The sequence below is a fragment of the Cibotium barometz genome, chromosome 19 (genome assembly GCF_041138505.1).
Source record: "Cibotium barometz isolate CiBa-2024 chromosome 19, ASM4113850v1, whole genome shotgun sequence".
NCBI classification, from domain to species: Eukaryota; Viridiplantae; Streptophyta; class Polypodiopsida; order Cyatheales; family Cibotiaceae; genus Cibotium; species Cibotium barometz.
Window position 1 is genome coordinate 48,073,213 of NC_141064.1, and position 20,881 is coordinate 48,094,093.

Below are 20,881 nucleotides of genomic sequence, written 5' to 3' on the forward strand. Positions count from 1 at the left end.
ATCCCAATAGCTTGGAATGGATGGATGAACAAAGGTAAAACCCTAGACTAGTCCCCAATGATGACATCAAATATGTTCAACTGAAGAGCTTACCTTGGCCTTGCTCAAGCATGTTGTAACTTCTTGATATGGGTACACTAGCTCGTCCGTTGCATCCTCACTTTGTTGTGTCACACCAAAATGTTGCTTGCCAATGGGAGGAAGAGAGAGCTCTCTTCACCTCAATGGAGACAAATAGAGATGGTTCTTTGCAACCATGATTCTGTCTCACCAAAGACGAGGAAGCTGATGCAAGTAAAAAACCTACAACCAATCCTCTCTAGCAAGCACCTATCAAACATGTAAGATTCAATGGCATACATGCAAGCAAGAAGAGAAAAGAGGAGAGCTCACAAGTACTCTATTGCAAGGGAATGATTGTCTATTGCTTATGATAAAAAATGACTTATATACAAATGACTAGTTTTCACACTAGACTGACCAAACTTAAAAATGGGCATGCCTCTTACTAGTCTTAAGCAAGTATGTACACAAAGTTCTTAGACTTTCCGTATTGACATTAAGCACAAGGTAAGGCTAATGTATATTTCCAAGGCTATCTTACAAAAGACAAGTGCCCGCTCGAGTGAGTAAGATAACAAAATGCCTTACGATAGATCGGACAGATGAAACCATGTTAACCTACGGAGTGGTTAGCACATGTAAACTTGCCATTCACACATTAGTCTTAAAATCTTATAATTTTAAAAGTGGGCCTAAAAAATACATACCACGTGCAAAACCCATGTGAACACTTGATAGCCCTCAAACCAAGTCGACTACACAAGCCCACGAGACCTCAAGTCAATAAATCCAAACAATGTCCACATTGGAAATCACGAGCACGTGTATGTTATATGCCAAACAAATATATTTATAGTATTTGTCAAAACTTCCATCTTCTTCCAAATTGGTTAGACACACACATGTCCCCAATGTGTTACTAGAATTTAGACAAGACCATATGATGAATTCAAACATAGGCATGAATGCCAACCGTCTCACATAAACTCGTAAAATATATGTTAAATCAAAACCCCATATTTTGGGATCAAATCAAAGCTAGTGACATCCTTCAACTCAATTTTATGCTCATCCTTAACCCTAACCCCATCTTCCTTCCCCCCCAAGATCCTTCTATTAGTTAAAAAGAAACCTACCCAAGAGACAAGTGCGCAAAACAATGCAATAACAATAAAAGAAGCACAAGAAGTGTGCTTCTTCCATGGTTGGCCGCTCTACGAGGAAGACTACTTCGCTAATACAAAGTAGGAAGTCACACTAGGGGTTTGAGTGGCGACACATGCCAATGTCATCTTGAGGTCAAAGCTTCTCTACTAGACTACCCTCATCTTAACCCTACCTTGGTGAAAAACTTTGACCCGGTTGAATAATACTATGAAATGGACCATGATAGACATGGTGATAATGCAAACGAACTAGAATTCCAAAGTAAATTTGCTTGTTTTCAGCATATATGTCACATTTGCAGTGTGCACATCTTTACTGTTTGGCAAGTTGGTAGATCTGAGTGCACTTAATGTCAGCTAAAAGAAAGCCATCTCCTTCTTAGTCATACCTATTTAGAGCTTGAAGAGAGTGAAGTTTTGGTGAGAAGTGTGTAAGAGCTTGAAAGTAAAGTTCTCCCGAAATATTTTCGCCCTCATCCAACCAAAAAGTCTGAGCAGGATCATGTACAGCATACTAGCTTTGGTCTAATGGACCATTGAATAATGCTTCTGCTGTCAAAAGAAAACAACTGTTGTTATTTGCGATGGTGCCTAGCCAATCTGATTGAACTCTAGGTTAGAATGAGCCAAATGGGCTCACTCCTTGTTCCACGTAACCCTGCTCTTATTTGGGCATTCTAATCAAACATGGGAATTCGTGTGTGGTGATATGGTGGGCATTATCCTCCAGTGTGTGTAGTAATCTCTGTGTCTTCCACAACCTTTATTCTCTTTGGTACAAGGTAGGTCTAAAGCCCAATAGAGGCATACAAGTTGAAAGAGTATATCAATATCAAACATAATCAACACAAAAGATAATAACTTTTGAAGAGACTAATGTGCAACAAACCTGCCAAAAATTGCAATGGCTTCTTTCTGGCAACTAATGAACTTGGCTACACATGATGATGAAATAAAATAAACAGATATCACAAGTAAAGAGTTGCCAACATAACGCAACTCAAAACAGTCATACATTGATTTCAAATGTCTGATACATACCGTATCTTATTCTTGGCACCATGTTACAGTTCACCAATGCTGGACCTCTGATAACCACATCGAATTATCCCTGAAACTGCCATTCTCTTCGGCACATTGGGCAATGAGGACGAGGACTTTGCGAATTTACCCACTTTAAAATGCAGTGCAAATGGAACGCATGGTTGCATGCTCCCCAAACTGCCAAAAAAAACCAGAGACAAGGCTTTTTCAGTCATGTACTAACATGCTACCACATTCTAGTGAGGAGGTTGGTTTCAATCAGCAAAAGGCATTGGCTTCCTAGTAGTCTTAGCCATACAAGCAAGACACATGAATCTCACAAGCACTTCAAGCCAGGTGAATCAAAAACACGTGAAGGGTTGTTTGTTTGTTCTTCTATTAACAAAATAATTGATGTTGCTCTTCACTTGCAGAGGTGACAATCAACAGAAAGAATGCAGCATGTACGGTAAAATAGCTTTACTTTGGTATCAGAAGAGATCCAACAGAATAGTAAGGTACTCTGCAAGGAAAGAGTCCGGAAGGCAAACCAGAGGGAAAGGTGCACCTTCCAGGTAGAGAACAATCCCCTGACCCGCTTCTCTGTCTATCCAAGGGATGGACGGAGAAGCGGGACGGAACTCTTTCAACGATTCTTAGATCAGTTTCGAGGCTGATGCTGTCAGACAATCGAATAATAGGTGGCATTGCCTGATCGAATTGATCAGGTTCTGCAGGAACAAAGTTCAAACCTCTCGGTCTGTTAGGATGAAAAGCATATCCCCCTCAAAGTCCCGGGAATAGAACTAGCCTTGGAAATGGTTAGTAAGGAACCATCCAGTTTTGCCACGCGAGCAGCGATAAGCCGGACGATAGGCGTGCTACTGTCTAGGCCTAACGAAGAAAGAGGTGGGACGGGTGAGTCTCACACACCCCAGGGTGGAGACGAATTCCTCCAGGGGCCCTGTCTCCCAAAAGCTGGCTATACTGGCGGTTGTTTTTGGGGGCCCCACGTGGTTCAAGGTTTAACCACGGTTCAAGGTTCCTTTTTCCTGTCAATTTTACTCTTCCTTTTGGACCAACTAATTTGACTATTCCTTATTCGACTTTTTCGCCAGAAGATGCCACATAATTCTACTCGTTCCCCATTAAATTCTCTTAAGATTGCACGGGCTCCCTGGCCCTACCACCTTCTCTCTTCCTACCTCTCTTAGGGACTTCCCTCCGGCTTACCTCTTCAGGATCTAAGCCCTGTGGTCTAGGTAAAGTGGTTTGCTCTCTCTCTCTCTGCTTAATCGCTCGCAGCCCTTATCTGGGACCTCTTTCCAGCCTCCGTCCCCACCCCATGCCTCTTCCCGGGTTGAACCACCCGCTCCACTACCGCAGTGCGTCGGATCGCCCCGGCGCACTACCGCGCTCATCACCCCGGTCGATTTGTTCAATCCTAGTATCCCATTTCCGACGAATGGCTTGAATTTGTGATTGAAGGGCCGATTTAATAGCGTTGATTTTGTCATTAAAGGCCAACTCGAGATCGTCGATCTCTCGAATACATTCCTTCTCAAGGTTGTCTCTCGCGATCCTTTCTTCGACTCAGATTAGAACTCTAATACCTAATTACATAAATAGAAAGGGTCACGAATTAATTGGCACTTCGGGCTCTAACTTGACGTGCTTGATCTGTGGTTTCTCTAGGGTTGTGCAACAAATGAGAAGAGGATTATACATTTGTTGGCCTGCAAAATCTGGTTGGCATAAGAGGGGTATCACATTGCAAGACACAGCTGCTATTTTTCAAGGCTATTGGTGCAATCCCATTGCTCCAAAGAAGGGTTTTATTTATAGGCCCCAACACAGTTGCATACTAACATGTACCTCTTACCATTGGCAAATGCAATGATTGCATAGTAGGAGTCATAGTGGATGAAGTTGAAGCTAAAGGAGCTATCAAAAACCCCATCCCAAGGGAAGATGGATGATCAAAGGCCACTCCAACCTGTTGGAATATTGAAAGAAGTAATCATAACCATCAAAGCAATGACTTTTCAAGCAACTTTTATTGTCTTAAAGATCGAAGTAGAGAGGTCCTACCCAATGCAAACGCCCTTGAGGATGGGCTTCTAGTCTCTTTATTTCTTCGTCACTGGGATTTCATGGAAGGCGGCCGCTTTCAATGAGATTATGGCCACAGGCTTGATGCTAGAGAGGCTGACTGAGGGTTTGATCCATTTGATTCCCAAGAAGGGTGGAGAGAGATTGGAGATTCGGCAGTGATCACCCTCCTAGGGACCGCCTACAAATAGCCAAAACCATCAGCCAGCACCTTCAACATTTCCTCCCTGACTTGATACATGGCACTCTGACAAACTTTGTTCAAGATCGAAGTATCCTCGACAACATCTTTACTTTTTGGGAGGCGACTAGCTAGGCCCGTGATTTTGAAAGCCTACAACAAGGTGGACGGGGGATTTTTGGAGGGGACTGTGCAAGATGGGATTTCCAATGGAGTGGGTTTGAGGTGTTTCCGGACTCTACTCAGCCTCTCATCACAGTCAAGTGCTCATCCAGGGGGCCCGAGGTGACAATTGCGCCTTTCTCATTTGGTCCAGCAGAGCTGCCCTCTCGCACCCTTCCTTTTCTTGTTTGTAGTCGAGGCCATGAGCAGTTTCCTCTGCGCCCCGGAGACTGGTCTACAGGGGCTGGGCCTACCTATCCGCTCACAAGAGGAGCTGCTTGACTGTTTGTCGATGACACAGCAGCATATTTGTCTGAAGATGTGAGGAATCTCTAGAGATTCACTGATGTGATAGAGATCTTCTGCCATGCATTTGGCGCACAAATCAACTAGCACAAGTCGTGTGGATTTCGGGTTGGTTCCTCGCCCTCCCCAACCTGGAGGCCAGTTGAGACTTTGCAGTGGATCCCAAGCGGCATTCCAGTTCATTATCTTGGATGCCAAGTTGATATTGACATTTCCTGGGAGCAGCAGAGCTAGCCCCTCTTCTTTTGAGCATTTGGAGGAAGTTGGGCCAGCAGATGCTACTGTCGGCCAGCTTTGGACATCAATGTTCCTGAATTATCTTGAGAAATGCTGCGCTTCAATCAATGCTTGCCCACACTTGCCGGTCTCCAACCTGATGCTGGCCCGCCTGCTGCCTGGACTCCCTTGAAGGCTGCTGATGCTGATGCTGATGCTTATACTGATGCTACTGCTAATGCTTTAGATGTTGTCCTAATCAGGGATTACGATGTTCCTCTGAAGATTAGCCATGACACGGGCATGCACGTGACATGCAACCGTCCGGAAATCAACGATCCCAGACAGTGGACCAGATCCATCTCTGAAGAGGCAGTGGGACCTCCCTTCTATCTCATAATACACTGGACATTTTGAAAAGGTAGTGCTCCTTCCTCTCTACCTCTAGAGAGCAGTCTACAGATCATGTCCTCCTTTGCAATGCCCTTGCTCTCACAATCTTTAAACTCAAGCGATGTGATAATACTCATCTCTCTCCAATATCTGCATGGCATCTGCGTAAGGCCAAAAATGCTTAGGAGACCAAAAATATCTGTAATAGAACATGCCTAAAGCTCCATATCTCTCTCAAAAACACACACACAAAGGTTCAGGTGTCACGAGCTGCTGGAGCCTCCCCCCATTGCGCATCTGCTGCCCGCGCCAGCGCCTCCTCCTCTGTCCCTCCCTCGCATTCACCGTCTCTTCCACCTCTCCCACCCTCATCACCTGCTTGCTCCCTCCAGCACGCTGCTGCCCCAGTGGCCTGCCTGCACCTGTCTCAGTCCCCGCCCTCCTTCCGTTTCGCCTCCCTCCCTTGCCTCAGCCCCCACCATTGCTCCGCTTTGTCCTCCTCGCTGTAGGCTAACCCTTGCCCCCTGCGCAGCCCGCCAGGCTGTACGCTGCCCCCCATCCCCTCCTTTGTACCTCCTTGTCCTGCTTTCTCCTCCTCCTCCACCCAAGTGCCGCACTGTCCCCTTTCCGTGCGTGTGAACGGCAAGAACCTTGGTATTGAACCAAGCTCTACTTATTGGAAGCACACTTCATCTTGCGCTGATGTGGTGCACTACTTGCAGAGGCTTAGATCAAATCAAACACTAAAAATAGGGAGAAAGTGTCACGACAAGGGTCACCACACTAAAGATTGTCAATTCTATTTGTGTAAGTACTGTAATGCAAGGGATCACCGGAAGTCGTATTGTGCACTATCATTGAAGAATGAGTTCAACGGAATCTTGCATGCCTTGCACAAATCTAAATCACATAAGAAAGGTAAGAAGGCAATTAAAAATCTAAAGGATTTCATGAGCACATTAAAAGAAACACAGATATGGCATACGACATATTGGCTTTGATGATCCAACTAATCTATGCCTACTGCATGGACTACAATGGAACACATCCTTCACCTCCGTAGGAAACTCAGGGAAGAAGACCTAATGGACATAGATGGTGAGTAATTTGCCAACTGCAAATAATTGTTGAACGTCGCCTTGAAATATTGTATAAATAAAAACATTAAAAAGAATGCGACATGAGAGCCGGAGAAGAGGCCTAGAGAAGTCCCTACCGTGTCGCCTGTAAGTCCAAGAAGGAGGCATGAGGACCGGAGGAGAGACCCAACGAGGTCTCTACCGAGTCGCTTGTAAGTCCAAGGAGACATGAGGACCAAAGAAAAGGCCTAACGAGGTCCCTACCAAGTCGCCTTTAAGTCCAAGAATGAGGCATGATGGCCAGAGGAGAGGCCCATGAGATCCCTACTGAGTCGCCTGTAAGTCCAAGAAAAACACAATGTAGACCAAAATGAAAATGTTAAAAGCATAAGAAAATTATAGAGAAAAATGATGTAACAATTTCTAAAACGCAACTGTTGTAATTTTAGGACTCAAGGGAGGACTCTCTTTGTGGACACACGGAGTGGAAGCAAACTTCCTGGGCTCTCTGAGATGGACTTCCGGAGATGAAGCTAACTTCTGAAACACATGGAACAGCAACAAGCGGCTACATCGAATGACCTACACCGACTTATGATGGAGTCGACATGGCCCAAATTTTTAGCATCCCATGCTCATGGAGCATTGACACCATTATCACTACATGATTCTTGCCTACCTCATGGAGTGCTTTTTATGATATATGGAGGACTATGTTGATGGTCTAAGCTAGCAAGCTTCACTGACACAGATGGTAACACACTTGAGTGCCCATGGATGAGATTCTTCATCGGCATATGCTTGTGGATTCTTCATCGGATTGGTAGAAATCATCTTCCCACCATCTCCTTGATCTACCATCAATTTTATGTGGTTCTAAATGATTATATTATATGACTTGAAATGGCTTGCATCATACGTTCTAGCACCCACTTATTCAAGAGAGAGTACACCCCCAATTAAACAAAGGGGAAGAGAGGTGTGAACACCTCCTAGCATTTTGGTATTGTAACATGCGGAAGCTTTGGGTAGTCTTCTTTCAGTCCTAAACACTCCTGGAAACCATCTGATGCAAAACGCAGATATAGAGAGAGAGAGTAGAGAGAGAGAGAGAGATGTGCTGGAAATTCAGTATATTTCATATAGTACAAAAAGGTACTTTGCTACAGCCCTAGGCTGTCTTCATAAAAGGTGGTAAACACCCAAAATCTAGTCCCTACTTGGACCCTAAGGGGACTCAATCCCTAGAGGACTGAATGACTAGAATGAAGAGCCACGCTTGCTATTTATAGTCTTTCTAGAATAATGCAGGAGCTAGCCGACTGCAGTCGGACCAGCCGACTGATGCTTGGTCTTCTCCTTTGCTGGTCGTGCTGCGCCACACCCTGTACTGGACCGCCTCCTTGCAACCGACCTTCTTTGGTACAACCGACAGGCTCTGATCTTCAGCTTATGTCATCTGTGGGCAGCCAACAGGCTTTTCCTCTTGCTCTCCAAGCCTTGCTCGAGTCCACACTGCCCATAGCCTTCTATGCTCCAATTTCTGATTCTGTCTGGTTCATACTCTTTTATCCGGTTGCCTCTTCTAGATCAGCACCTGAGAATGTCCATGGCATTTATCATGCACATGACAGGTATTAGCTTGGGTGTGAACACCCCCTAGCATTACTAACATTGGCTTAGGCTAACGAGTTGTGGGATTCGGTCATTAAAAGATGTCATATCAAGATGTGGTTACAAAAGGACTAGTGGGGAGTTAGGATCTTGTGGAGGTTATGGGAGCCCAATAGTCACATGGGTATCCCAAGAGTCCCATGGTTGGATGGTTGTATAAAGCCCCTCTTGTATGCAAATTGGACATAGTGCTGTTTCGCTTGTATTTTTATCTTGTTCTTGATCCATGTCTCTTACTCCATGCTCATGTGTACATGTGTACTTCATGGCTATGTGTGTAGGAGCATGTGTTTTCCACCATGTTAGCAAGGCTATGCTAACAAGGGATCATTGTAGGCAATGAAAAATAAAGCAAGCTCTCAAGACTCTTTATGAGTACAAGTCTCAATCTTATAACCTAATTATGCTTGAGTATAAGCTTAATTAGTTTAGTAATCAATCATCATGTTTATGCTTAGACGTTACCCACCATAGATTAGCTTAATTACCAAATTAATATAAGATTAGTACTCATCACCATAGCCATGCATATGCACATAGTACCCATGTTTCTCAACACATAGGAGGAGGAGAGTGGAGAACTAGCCCTTCAAGTCTCTCACCTTCGTATTTCTACAATGCCAATCCCAGTTCCATCTATTGGTCATTGGACTCTAGATTCTTGCCAGAGACCAGAGATTTGCAACAGTATTGCTGCATGGCACATTTGGAGAGCTCGATGCAGTAAAGCCATCGAAGGCACCCTCACCCCGCCAACAAAGTCCATCAGAAGCATCTAATTCGATATCATTCAAACCATCCGCGGCTAGTGAGAGAAGCTTCATGGTGGTTCAGACCGCATGCGTAAGAATTGGGAAGCCTTCTTGAGGATTTGGTGGCCTGGTCCCTTTCTCACTGCTAGTGGTGGTGGTGAGCCCGCTTGGCTCTATAGACCACCTGTGTGGTTATTTCCCCCTCCCCCCATTGTATGAGATAGCCTTCTCCTCATAGAGCGGCCACCTGGAGGAGAAGTGCATCCTCCCCCCTCATTCTGTTCCTTGATTCTCGCTCCATATGGAATCGTGTTTGTACTTAGCCTTGAAGGCTGTTTTTTCTTGGTAACTAATAAAAGGATCTTTTTCCCAGGGGAAAAAAAATGCGTAAATGCTACTACAATAAAGAAATGATACGATAAATGAATTCTAACCTAGCAGATGCCAAAAAAGCACTGTGAACTGCAATCCTCCGCCAAGGCTTCAAGCTCACTTCGTGTCAAAGGTATAGGGCTACAAAGCCGGTGAAGAATCTCAGCTTTTAAGGGCCTGCATGGTAAACCCTTCATGGCTCCATGGAACATATCAATGATTTGCATCTTCCTTGGCTGATTGCATGGTTGCTATCTCCTCTAGACTCTTTGTGATCGCCTCTTGGTTGTAGATGTGACTCCATGAATCCTAGGGCTGCGAGATGCTGCAAATATCCGAGATGTCTCGAGACAAGTCCCCTCTGGGCATGCCTCAATCTGAGTTCCAACTAGGCGATCTTGTGGGCTGGTGCCATCTGCTCCCACAATCTACACTGACTAATCCCTTGAAAGAAAGGTGAAGATATTGGTGTTGGTCTTCCCACCTGCAATTATGCTTTTTCAAGAGTTGCTCCCTATGCTTGAGAAAGCGAGAGAGGCCATATTTATAGAGTTCAAACTGTAGGTTGGTTTGTGTTGGGGTTAGTTGCATTCACACATTAATTTGATGCATATATAACCACTAGAACTGTGAATGATTACATATCTTGTGCACGAGACTCAAAGTTTTAAGCTAAATTTCCAAGGAATTTGTGACGTAACAGCCGATTAACATCTTGTCACATAGACTGCAACTCGAGAGTTTGTGCCTGACCTAGAACTCAATTACAGCACGAACACAAGAAATTACAAAAGAAACCAATAAAATAGAAGATGAAGAGCTTGAAGAAAACCTTTTCCACAAAGAAACTGGTAAAAGCCTCAAAATAGTATTCTAATAGCTTCTGTAGGTTAATACGTGAGAAGAGGCATCTGGCTTATAAATCTCAGGGAAATTAATACTTTTTTTCAATAGGTGTCAGAGTTCGAACTCACGACCTCTCAGGTATAGTGGATCGTGAGATAACCACTCCAACAAAAGCCCCCTGATGAATTTTTCCTTCTTTGGATTTGAAGCTTGAAGAATGCTAATTGAGAAAAGGATGCCATTACAAAGCAACAGCCTTCTGATAAATTAAAAGCAGCAAGGATTTGAAAAAAGTCAAAGATATGAACTCTGAAAAGGGCATTCAGCATTGGATGATCCTTTTTTAAAAACCTTGAAACAACAAAATCACATAAAGACGACACCTCTGAAAAGCCAGCTTAATCCAAATAGGAAAGAAAAATAGTAATAACGAGTGACGAGTGAAAAGAATGAGATGAACAAAAAACATTTGCACAAAAATGCAGTAGAAAACAAATTAACATTTCCTCTGAACTCACTTAAAGGGCAATCATCCCCTGGAACTTTGCAATCAGGACAGCAGCCATCAAACGCCATTCTGCATATTCCACATGCATCGTCATGCGCATCCCATGTCCATGCAGCTACAGCATGCCAACTGCAAAGAACAAATGATCTCTCTCTCTCTCTCTCTCTCACACACACACACACACACACACACTTCTCTAAGAGGGCAGTCCAGGATACCTCACAGCCACCCACCACAAGGGTGACACACCAGACGATGACCTTGAGGGCCACTAGATCCCAAGGACCCTCCTAGGAGAGCCAGATGGCACATACAGCCGGACAACCACTCTTAAGTGTCACCATGAATAGAACAGAAGACTCGATAAAGATTGAGAAGTTGTTTCCAAGATCCATTTCAGAACCAGATAGCAATTCAAATATGGGTGTGATTGAGGAGTGACTGATCAAGGCGGAGCTTTGAGGGTGATAATTTATCCATATGTTTCAAGATAAGCAAGAGGGAGTGTGTTACCATTTGGTCCTGACACCCTTTTCTCCTGAACAGTGCCCAGTGAGACTCGACGTCCAGATGCAAGTACTGAGAACCGGAGATTTCCAAGTTTATATGAATTTGCACCACTCATATTTGCATGCTTGTGTAGTGGATTTTGCTAGAGGTTTGACTTGTTTAAGTGTGTTGCCTGAGATGTTGTGCTGGCAGCTCTGATCTCCAAGCCTCTCTGTAGTGTGAGCCCTCATTGGGAGAAGAGGACACAGTATTGGGTACCAAATACCATCTGTAGGGGCCCCACCACGAATGGTGTATTTGCTTTATTAGAATGATGCAAATCAGAAAATAAAGACTAAAACTTGACCTTCAGCTTTCACCCTTGCGTTAGCTTCTCCCTTGGCTGTCCGGACTCCGGGCCCTTGAGATGCTTAAGCACTTTGTGAATGATGAGATATATGACTGAAAACATGGCTGGCTTTTTATACTCTCTCATGTACCGAGTTGGCCAGCAAACAGAAGTCCGGTGGCAGCAAAAACTCTCCACAACCTGAATAAATAGGCATTTAATGCCTATTAAGTCGTGTTTTCACACCTTTCTCTAGGCTGGCCATCCACGCACCCTGCTGGGCTGCTGGGCAGCTTGTGTGAGTTGTCCCACACCTGGCCGACAGCCCCTATAGGGCGTGGGGCCCAGTCGGGCTGGCTGTCTACTGGCCATAGGGCTGGCCGACAGCCCCTTCCAGCCCAAGTCATGGTTGATGGGCACAGCCGGGGCCCTCCTGGCCCCTTGGGGGTGGTTCTACACCTCCCCCATGCCCACACTAATAGTCTTGGGCTAGCCCTATGCGTTGGCCCCATCTCTACATGCAAGCCTACATGCCTACACAAATGTTTAGCATTCAGTTGCAAACCAGATAAATAGAACATCTGACATCATTCCAAAGAGAGGCTCACAGCACGGACTAGCACTAGTTCATGTGTAGGACAATGCACACCTGACCATGGACGCATAGAGTGGAACCCTAGCTGACTCGTCCTGGACTGGGCTCACATGGGAACAGTTTCCACTCTAGGTCCTGCACCTTCTTGTTCAGATATGTCTACCTGGCATCCAAGTGCGGGATGCACATGACATTCCCTTCTACTTAACTTGATGGAAATTGCATAGCCTCCAAATAGTCCATCAATAAAGCCGAATAGTTGTTGGAGAACTCTTTGTCAAGCCATACCACTTCGTGTATCCCTCGGTCCTAAAACTTTGTGAGGAACTGTCTTTGTCTTCGATCTGAGCCATGCTTGAAGCGGTGCAAAAGGATCTGTTCTGGAACCATCACTTCATCTTCATCAATGATATTTGGTTCCGCTTCGTCTTTCACTTCTGAAGAGATTGGACCTGCATACGGTTTTAGCCAAACTGACATGGAACACATCATGCATAGTCCAACTTGGAGATAACATCAACTTCATTGAAACCTCGTTAATCTTTGTCTGGATGGCTGCTTCAATCTTTGCTTCATGAACTTCATATCCCTTCGGTCTTTGTTGGCCTGTCTAGTGTAGGCCTTTTACGCTTTAGCCAACTTGTCTTTTACTGATTGCAAAATCTCCTGGTAAGACTCCGTCATTCTGTTCGCTTCAGGTACTGAAGACAAGGTTCTGGTCAATAGCGACCGGAATGGTCTTCCAAACGCTGCTTCATATGGAGTCCTGCCAATAGCTGAAGAAAAGGAATCATTCAAAATAGCTTGAACTAAAGGCAAATACCTTGATGATCATGGACATAACACTTCAGCACATCAAAGGCCAATTGGTTGTAGATTTCTATCTGGCCATCAATCTATGGGTGAAATGTATTGGAAAAATTCAATTTAGTACCAAAGTTATCAAACAATGCCCGCCAAAAATGACTAGTAAACTTGGCATCTCGGTCTAACACTATGGTCCTAGGGATCCCACCAATTGGGTACCAATGCCGAATGAACAAATGGGTAACATCCTCGTCGGTCACATTGGCCCTGCAAGGGATAAGCATAACAACTTTACTAAATCTATCAACAATAGTCAAGCACTGAGTATTACGCTTACCCGGACTAGGAAGCAGATTCATGACAAAATCCATGAATATATCTTGAAAAGGTTCTTCAGGAATCGGTAAAGGCTGTAACAACCCTATCTTCTTCCCATGAGGAGCTTTGACTTTCTGACAAATATCACACTGTTGTACATGTGCAAACACATCTCGTCTCATTCTTGGCCAATAATATTGCCTTTCTAACTTCTCCAGAGTCGAATTCATGTCCCGATGACCACCAGTGATGGCATCATGGGCGTCATGGAAAAGAGCTGCCTTGAATCCGCGTACGTGTGCTTCATGTCATCTAGTCCCGTACCAGCAAGGTCGAGTCTAGTGGTTTGAACTTTGAATCAAAAGTCACTTGTCCCTTCCTGCTCAAAGGATCGGCCACTGGGTTGGCCTTTCCTGAAAGATACTCGATCATAACCACCAAATTGTTGAAAGATCTAGCTCCAACGGTGCTGTAGGTCACTCCACTGTGTACTTGGCATAATCTGAATCCAGCGTAATGCGTGATGGTTAGTGCGAACCTCAAATTCATGGCCATAAAGGAAATGTTTCAAGGCCTGAATGACTACTAGGAGTTCTCGACCGTAGGCCAAGTAATTCTTTTCTGCGGACAGTAACTTATGAGACATGTAAGCTACTGGTGTCATGTGCATCACAGATGTCATGAACATTTCTAGGGCTAGATCCAGAAGAGGCAAGCAGATAAAGACTAGGAACCAGATAGAGTCAGACTGTGGAGCACAAGATGCAGTAGTGGACAGGTTGGACTTGGAGAAGCACCAAGGAGGTGTCGGCTGAACCAGGAAGCAAGGCGCATGAAGGCCAGACAAGAATAACCAGTCGGCTGATATAAATGGCATTTAATTCATTTATAACTGGCCGACCAGCAGTCGGCCAGTTTCCAGCAGTCCTAGAAGTCCAAGAGCAAGTATAAAAGGCCAAGGGTGCTCCTCATTTGAGTCATTCCACCCACTAGGGGTGTGAGTCAATAGGAGGTCCCATAGGGGACAGAATTTAGGGTTAGGAACCTTTTTATGAAGGCAGCCCATGGCTGCAAAGATCTGTACCTTTTTTGTACATAGTATATACTGAAATTCCAGCACTTCTCACTCTCTCTCTCTACTCTCTCTCTACCTGCGTTTTTGCATCAGATGGTGCGTTTTGCATCAGAAGGTTTTCAAGAGTGTTTAGGGCTGAAAGAAGATTCCCAGAGCATCCGCGTGTTACAACTGGATAGCCATTCTGTTGTAAAACACCTCAAATTGCAATGTTACTCCCATCGGTGATCACTTAGAACGGCTCATCCCACGGGGCAAGCGCTAGATAAGGCGCTTCTGACAAAGCCACCTTGAGGTTCTTGAATGCCTCTAACGCTCGTGGAGTCATTCGAATCCGCTGCCTCTTGACACCCTTTAGCAGATCAGTGAGATCCGCCAAGAGGTCAGAAAACTTGTCTATGTGGGTGAAGTATGCCTGGTATATACCCACAAAGGATCTGATGTCAAATGCAGTCTGTGGTACTTCCCAATTGACAATCTCAAGGGACCCGAAGAACTAGGGACAGCCGCTGGGGTTTGCGTGGGAGTTGGGCTCACCACTGAAGCTGTGGAGGCTGGGGTCATTGTCTGTGGAGTGGTAGTCTTCTTAGGACACTCCCTAGAAGTGTGTCTTTTTGTATAACAAAAGTGAAGGAGATAGCACAGGCGGAAGCATAAACAATAAACATATGAGAGAGTGGAAAGGAGATAGAGAGAGTTGGATAAGATCACCTTTTATAATATAGCAGTAAAGCTTTACAATGGCAATAGCCAACAACTGAGTGTTGAACAATGTGCAAGGAAAGTGGAAGAATGAGTGAATAATGAAAAACTCCTTATATAGTGCAATAGGGACTTGGCCGACTGCCTCTAGGGCTAGCCGACTAGCCTTGGACAGATAAATAGAAGTAAAATGTATAAAATACCAAATAAATGGTAGGGCCAACAATCTGCATTTATCCCCGCCTTGAGGATGCAGATAGTAGCTAGCAGCTGCCAGTATCATTTTATTTGGACATGTTATTTAGTTTGAACTTTGGACATGTTATTTATTTTGATCTTGGATTTTGAGTCATGACTCATCACCCACGTGGTGATCCTTTTGATTTCTGTTTAGTCATCAGTGATCACCCACGTGATTTGTGATATCATCATATCTTACATGTATTTTGTTTTTATTGAAATGAATTCAATGTTGTCTTTTATAAGTTATGTCAACAGTTTTTTCTTTTGTATATTTCAAGTTAAAAATATACATGTTTTTCCTATTTTGTATGAAACCTTTTTGTACCCGTTTCTTACCTTTTATGAAACGTTTCAAAACGTATGAAACCCGTTTCATACCTGCCGTTTCAGAAACGCCTGGCAACACTGCGTCCGCCCCCCCTTTCGCCCCCATCCGCGTCTCGCTCCCTCCCCGCTTCCCCTCGCCTCCCCCCCCCCTCTGTCATCTGCCCCTCCCCCCCTCGCTTTCGGTCTTTCCCTCCCCGCTCTGCGCTTCCCCCCATCCCGCTTCGCCCTCGACTCAGCTTCAGACTCTGATGGAGGCCCCTCCCGCCCCACCTCGGAGGGACTCTTTCGCAGCCCCCTCGCCCGCCCCTGAGGATACCCCCATCAGGCTTTCTCTTTCGCCAGAAGAGGAAGCGAGCCTCGCCGCAGAGGTGGAATGCCTCCAGGCACATTCCACCATCTGCCGTATAGTTGGCACCCGCCCCAGCAGAGGGGAGATCCAGGCCCGCCTTCTTGCAGATGTGGGCAAGATCCTGGACGTTCAGTTACTGGGCCACGGCCATTACCAGATTGAGTTTGAGACAGCCCAAAGCGTGGCCCAGGTCCTAGCCCTGAGTCCCCTTGACATCAGGGACGCTCGGGCCTTCTTCAGACATTGGCAGCATGGTTTCGACCCAGCAACGGCCGAACAAGGAGAGCGCCTATTCCATGTCACAGTTTGCTTTCCTGGACTTCGCCGCGGGTACCTTCCGCTCCTCTCCAAGATAGGATCATTGGTGGGCTCGGTGCTTGAGACTAGCCCCACAGCAGCTTCAGTGGTGGCTAGAGCAGCAGGCCTGCCTTCGGTCAAAGTTTTGGTTCCTGACATCTCCTCCCTTCCGAAGGTCATTCAGTTACCTAGGATGGGGGGGGGGATGGATCGATCAGAGAGTGGAGTTTTCGGGGCTCCCGAACAGTGTTTTATATGTAGGCTGGTCGGCCACCTGGCCAAAGCCTGCCCTCGCAGGAGACCCTGACCTTCACCGCAGCAGAGCAGACCTCCGATGGCCCGTCCACAAATGCGGCTCGGCAGGCAGCCTCCGGGACACCTGCTCAGCCCACAGAGACCTCTGATTGGCAGCCTGGACAGGGGCGCCATAGAGGGAGACAGCCACAGCAGCATGCCCCGAGACCGACGCAGCAGTAGACACAGCCTCAGCATCATTGGGTTCCAGTGAGGAACCGCTTTGCTCCCCTCCAAGAGGAGACCCCAACGCAGACTAAGGATCAGGAGATGCCACTGCCCCCTCCCTCGTCCCCCCTCCCGCCTCGCTTCCACCCTCGCCTCCTCCCGTTCCCGCTCCCGCATTTTCAACGTCTCCTTTCCCACCCCCTTCTCCCCCCCCCCCCTCCTCCCCCTCCGCTCGAACCCCGGGAGGCACTGGCAGTGCCCTGGCACTCACCTGCAGTCCGCACTGAGCACCGACCTTGCTCGTGTACCGCAGAGGAGACCTACCATGCCGATTCGTGCTTCACGGATATCCTCTATCCGCAGTCGGCTGAGTAGTCTCAACACTAGACAGCGCTCGGAGGCTTTCGACTACTCCTTTACACGCCTATTTGGAGCGGAGGGCCCCCATGAGCCAGCACCTATCAGAGTTCATGTGGTGATACTTCCGGCCCGAGGGGAGGAGGCACTTGATTCAACGGTGGCCTTCTCCTTCCCTCTTTGCGGCACTAGCGACCGGGAGTGGACTCTGGATCTTGCTATTAGTATTTTGCAGACACACGCAGTTGAGTTTTCTCACCATGTGAGCGATTTGGAGATTACAGACATGGTAGGCCGACTCTGGGAGTTGGCACATTTCTTTGATACCAGGACTGCGGATGCCTCCAGGAATCGACACTTGGTGGTTCGCATAATGGCAGACCTAGCGCGAGACCCTGGCTATGTATGCATACATGAGGATTCTTTCTCCGAGCGGGAGGCAGTCGCTATGGGACACAGCCACTGGCGCCTGGTCCGAGACTCTTGCAGCACACAAGGTGGGCAGATTCGTAGTCGCTCGGATGGGGATTACTCTCCATCCAAGCCACTTGCGAAGGCTCGCTGTATCGCTGAGACAACCTCCACCTCAGCAGGTCATCCATGAGGATCGTCTCATGGAATGTACAGGGCCTTGGCGGCGCACACTATGTACGTTATCGTGGTTGCTTGAGGCAGGAGCTTCACAGATGCCTGGTTGGGGGTAGTATTGATATTTTGATGATGCAGGAGCACCATTTGAGTGAGAGCAAGATTTGGAGATATAGTTCGGTGATGCCTGGTAGATGGGACAATTTTTGGTCTGCAGGTTTTGGCCCCTTGGGAGAGCAGGGAGGAGTATGTATGGTCATTGCGGATGCATGGCGGCAGGCCATTGTGGATCGCGGGGTCATTGTGCCTGGTAGAGCGCAATATGTTATTCTGAGGATGCACGATGAGCACATTGGTGTGCTCTGTTGGGGTAAAGGCATTATGCCCACCCTTATAGTGTGTACAAGCCCATAAGTTATAGTACATAGTACACTTAGTACTTTTAATGTACTAAGTGCACTATGTGTACTAGTGCAATATACATGTGTGATAGGGAAGTCACACACTCACACTTGGTGAGTTGACTTATCCCCACAACTCTCTCTCTCTCTCTCTCTCTCTCTCTCTCTCTCTCTCTCTCCCTTGTTTCTCTGTGTATGTCTCCCACATGAACTCTAACCCTAATTAAATCTCCCATTCAACTGGTATCAGAGCCTTGGCAATCAGAACTGTAGAGACCTGCTGAGCTCTCGCCTCTCGCTTCTTCAGAACTGCAGAGACCTGCAGGAGCTAAGTTTGGATAGCTGTTACCTTCCTCGAAGAACTCTGGTACGCCCACTCACACCCGCGCCTTCGAGAAGCAGCCCAATATTCCTTGGAGCAGCAGCACACGTCCATACTTAGGCGAAGGGCAGGCGTGTCAACGCTGAGCAGCCAGGCGTCCAATTCAGGCGGACACGTAGGCAGGCGGGCATCCATCGAACGCGCCAGCTTCGGTGAGGGCCATCGCGTGTAGCGCAGGCGTGTTATCGCTGGGCGAGTTCAACTGGTATCAATCGTGCGCGCTTACAGGTTTTACTCCAACGCGGCCGATACCAGTTCATGCGCTTCCAAGCACAGGTCACGCGGCCCTTGTTCACTATCGGCAACGAGGACAGACTAGAAGAGCTCGTGAAAGAAGACTTGCAGGAAGCCAACTCTTTGAGAGGTGTCACGAGGCCTGATGGAGTGAATGTCAAGGTAGACGCCATAGCTCACAGCTCTCATATGGTCTTGGCTGGGAGCGAAGCCTCCTGTGGGCAGAATCGAATCCACAGCAGCATCAATACAGCAAATTCGACGCCTGTACCTGCCCGACTACAAAGCAATAATTTTCTGCAACAAAAAAAAAAATCAGCTGATTGCAGAGGTACACGCTTCAATTTTCTTTTGGGATTTGCAATTGAGCAAGTACAATTCAATCAATTGAGCAGGTACAGGTGCCAAATTGCTCAATTTTTTGAGCAAAATTGGCAAAATTGGGTGACATTGGTCACAATCAGGATCAATTTGCAAGAAATTGGATGTCAAAATTTGGGCTTTTTGATGTAATTGTGCAATTAAGCATTCATACATGCTGTATGATGTGAGAAATCGCACATTCGGGCAAAATTGCAGCAAATTGCAATGCAAATCAAGGGGCTTTTGTGCCGATTGGATTGATTTGCATGCAGGCAATCGCATTTGATGCTTTGGGCAATGTGTTGATGCCTGTAAAGCACTCAATGTGCCTGTAAATCAAGGGGCTTTCATGTATTGGATGTATATGTGGCCAGGGGGAAGCATCGCGAAGACTCTGGATGCCTTCATGTGCGTCAATGTACCATGTATGATCAGCAATTGATCTTAAATCAAGGGGCTTTTCAAGATCGTATGCTTGTTGAGCTTGGCAAAGCAGCAAGCAAGACATTTATGTCTTGAATCCTCAGAAATCAGCTTGCAGTCAAGGGGCTTTTGCCCAATTTCTGTTCGGGACTGTTGTATGCAGTGTTCGGGACTGTAAAAGTCTGATTTTCACTCATTTGGACAGCCAGGAGAGCATTTATTGCTACTGTACCTGCTGGTACAGATTTGGTACAGCTTTGTACAAGTTTTGGCATGGTTGTACACTGATTTGAGTGAGGAAAAGGTTCAATTTCAGCTGCTGTACTTGCCAGTACAGGTTTGGTACATCATTGGTGAGCACTTGGTACTGTTGTACAGTACTCTGGAAGGGCAACAGAGCACATTTAAGGTGCTGTCCTAAATCTGCAGCAACCAGATTTTGGTGATTTTATCACATACAGTGGGAGAAAAGTTGCATTCTTGCTTCCGCAGTGGGAGATAAACTTTGGGAGAACAACTGTGAGCACTTTGTGTGTTTTTGGTGCAGTGTTTGCACATTTTGCAGGGAGTCAGGCATTGACAGGTTGCATATTGCTATGGCAACCACAGGTGAGAGCTCTTCATTGCTTCACATCAAGAAGCTTGAAGGCTCACATAACTATGATATTTGGCAAACCCAGTGCTATAATGTGTTGCTCCAGAAGAAGCAGCACAAGCCCATCAAAGAAAGGGGTGTAAAGCCCGCTTCTCTTACTGCTGAAGAGTGGGAAGATATGGATGAGCTGGCAAGATCTACTATCATGTTGTCTGTGTCAGACTCTTTACTTTTCAGCAGATGAACAGGAAGAATAACTCTGTTGGAAAGTCCAATGCAATGAATGCACGTGGGAGATCCCAGCAAAGGGGTAAAAGCCAAGAACGGGGAAGGAGCAAGTCCCGCTCCAAAAAGGACTTGGAATGCCATTATTGTGGCAAGAAGGGACACATCAAAAAGCAATGCTACAAATGGAAAAATGATCAAAAGGAAAAGGAAAAAGGCAAAGACAAAGACAAAGATGAAGCCAAAGATGTAAAGCCAAAGGGCAAAAGTGGAGTCAAGATTGAAGAAATCAATGTGTCACATGTAGGTGACAGTGAGGATGAGGTCCTATTCACGTCTTCACTTGATGCCCATTCACTTCTTACAGGAGATGGTCATGGTATGCACTCATGGATCATTGATTCAGGTGCCTCCTTTCATGTCACAAGTTGCAGAGACTTGTTTGTC

The 20,881-nt window shown here is 46.2% G+C and overlaps 1 protein-coding gene across 4 annotated transcripts in view; it reads right to left on the minus strand.

The window, feature by feature from the left end:
* Positions 1–1,013: 1,013 nt before the first annotated feature.
* Positions 1,014–20,881, minus strand: part of APC11 (anaphase-promoting complex/cyclosome 11) — a 29,299-nt gene continuing 9,431 nt past the window's right edge. The window contains exons 3-5 of one of the 4 annotated variants that reach the window (XR_015268159.1): positions 10,864–10,982; positions 2,271–2,450; positions 1,014–1,781 (exon numbers count right to left, since the gene is read on the minus strand). Coding sequence is in view for 2 of the 4 variants with exons in the window: in XM_086813901.1 (XP_086670027.1) it covers positions 2,335–2,450; positions 10,864–10,982 (235 nt within the window). In the remaining 2 variants the exon portion in view is untranslated. Of the gene's footprint in view, positions 1,782–2,130; positions 2,451–10,863; positions 10,983–20,881 lie in introns of those variants that run through there. The other 3 variants (XR_015268160.1, XM_086813902.1, XM_086813901.1) reach the window with 3 other exon arrangements.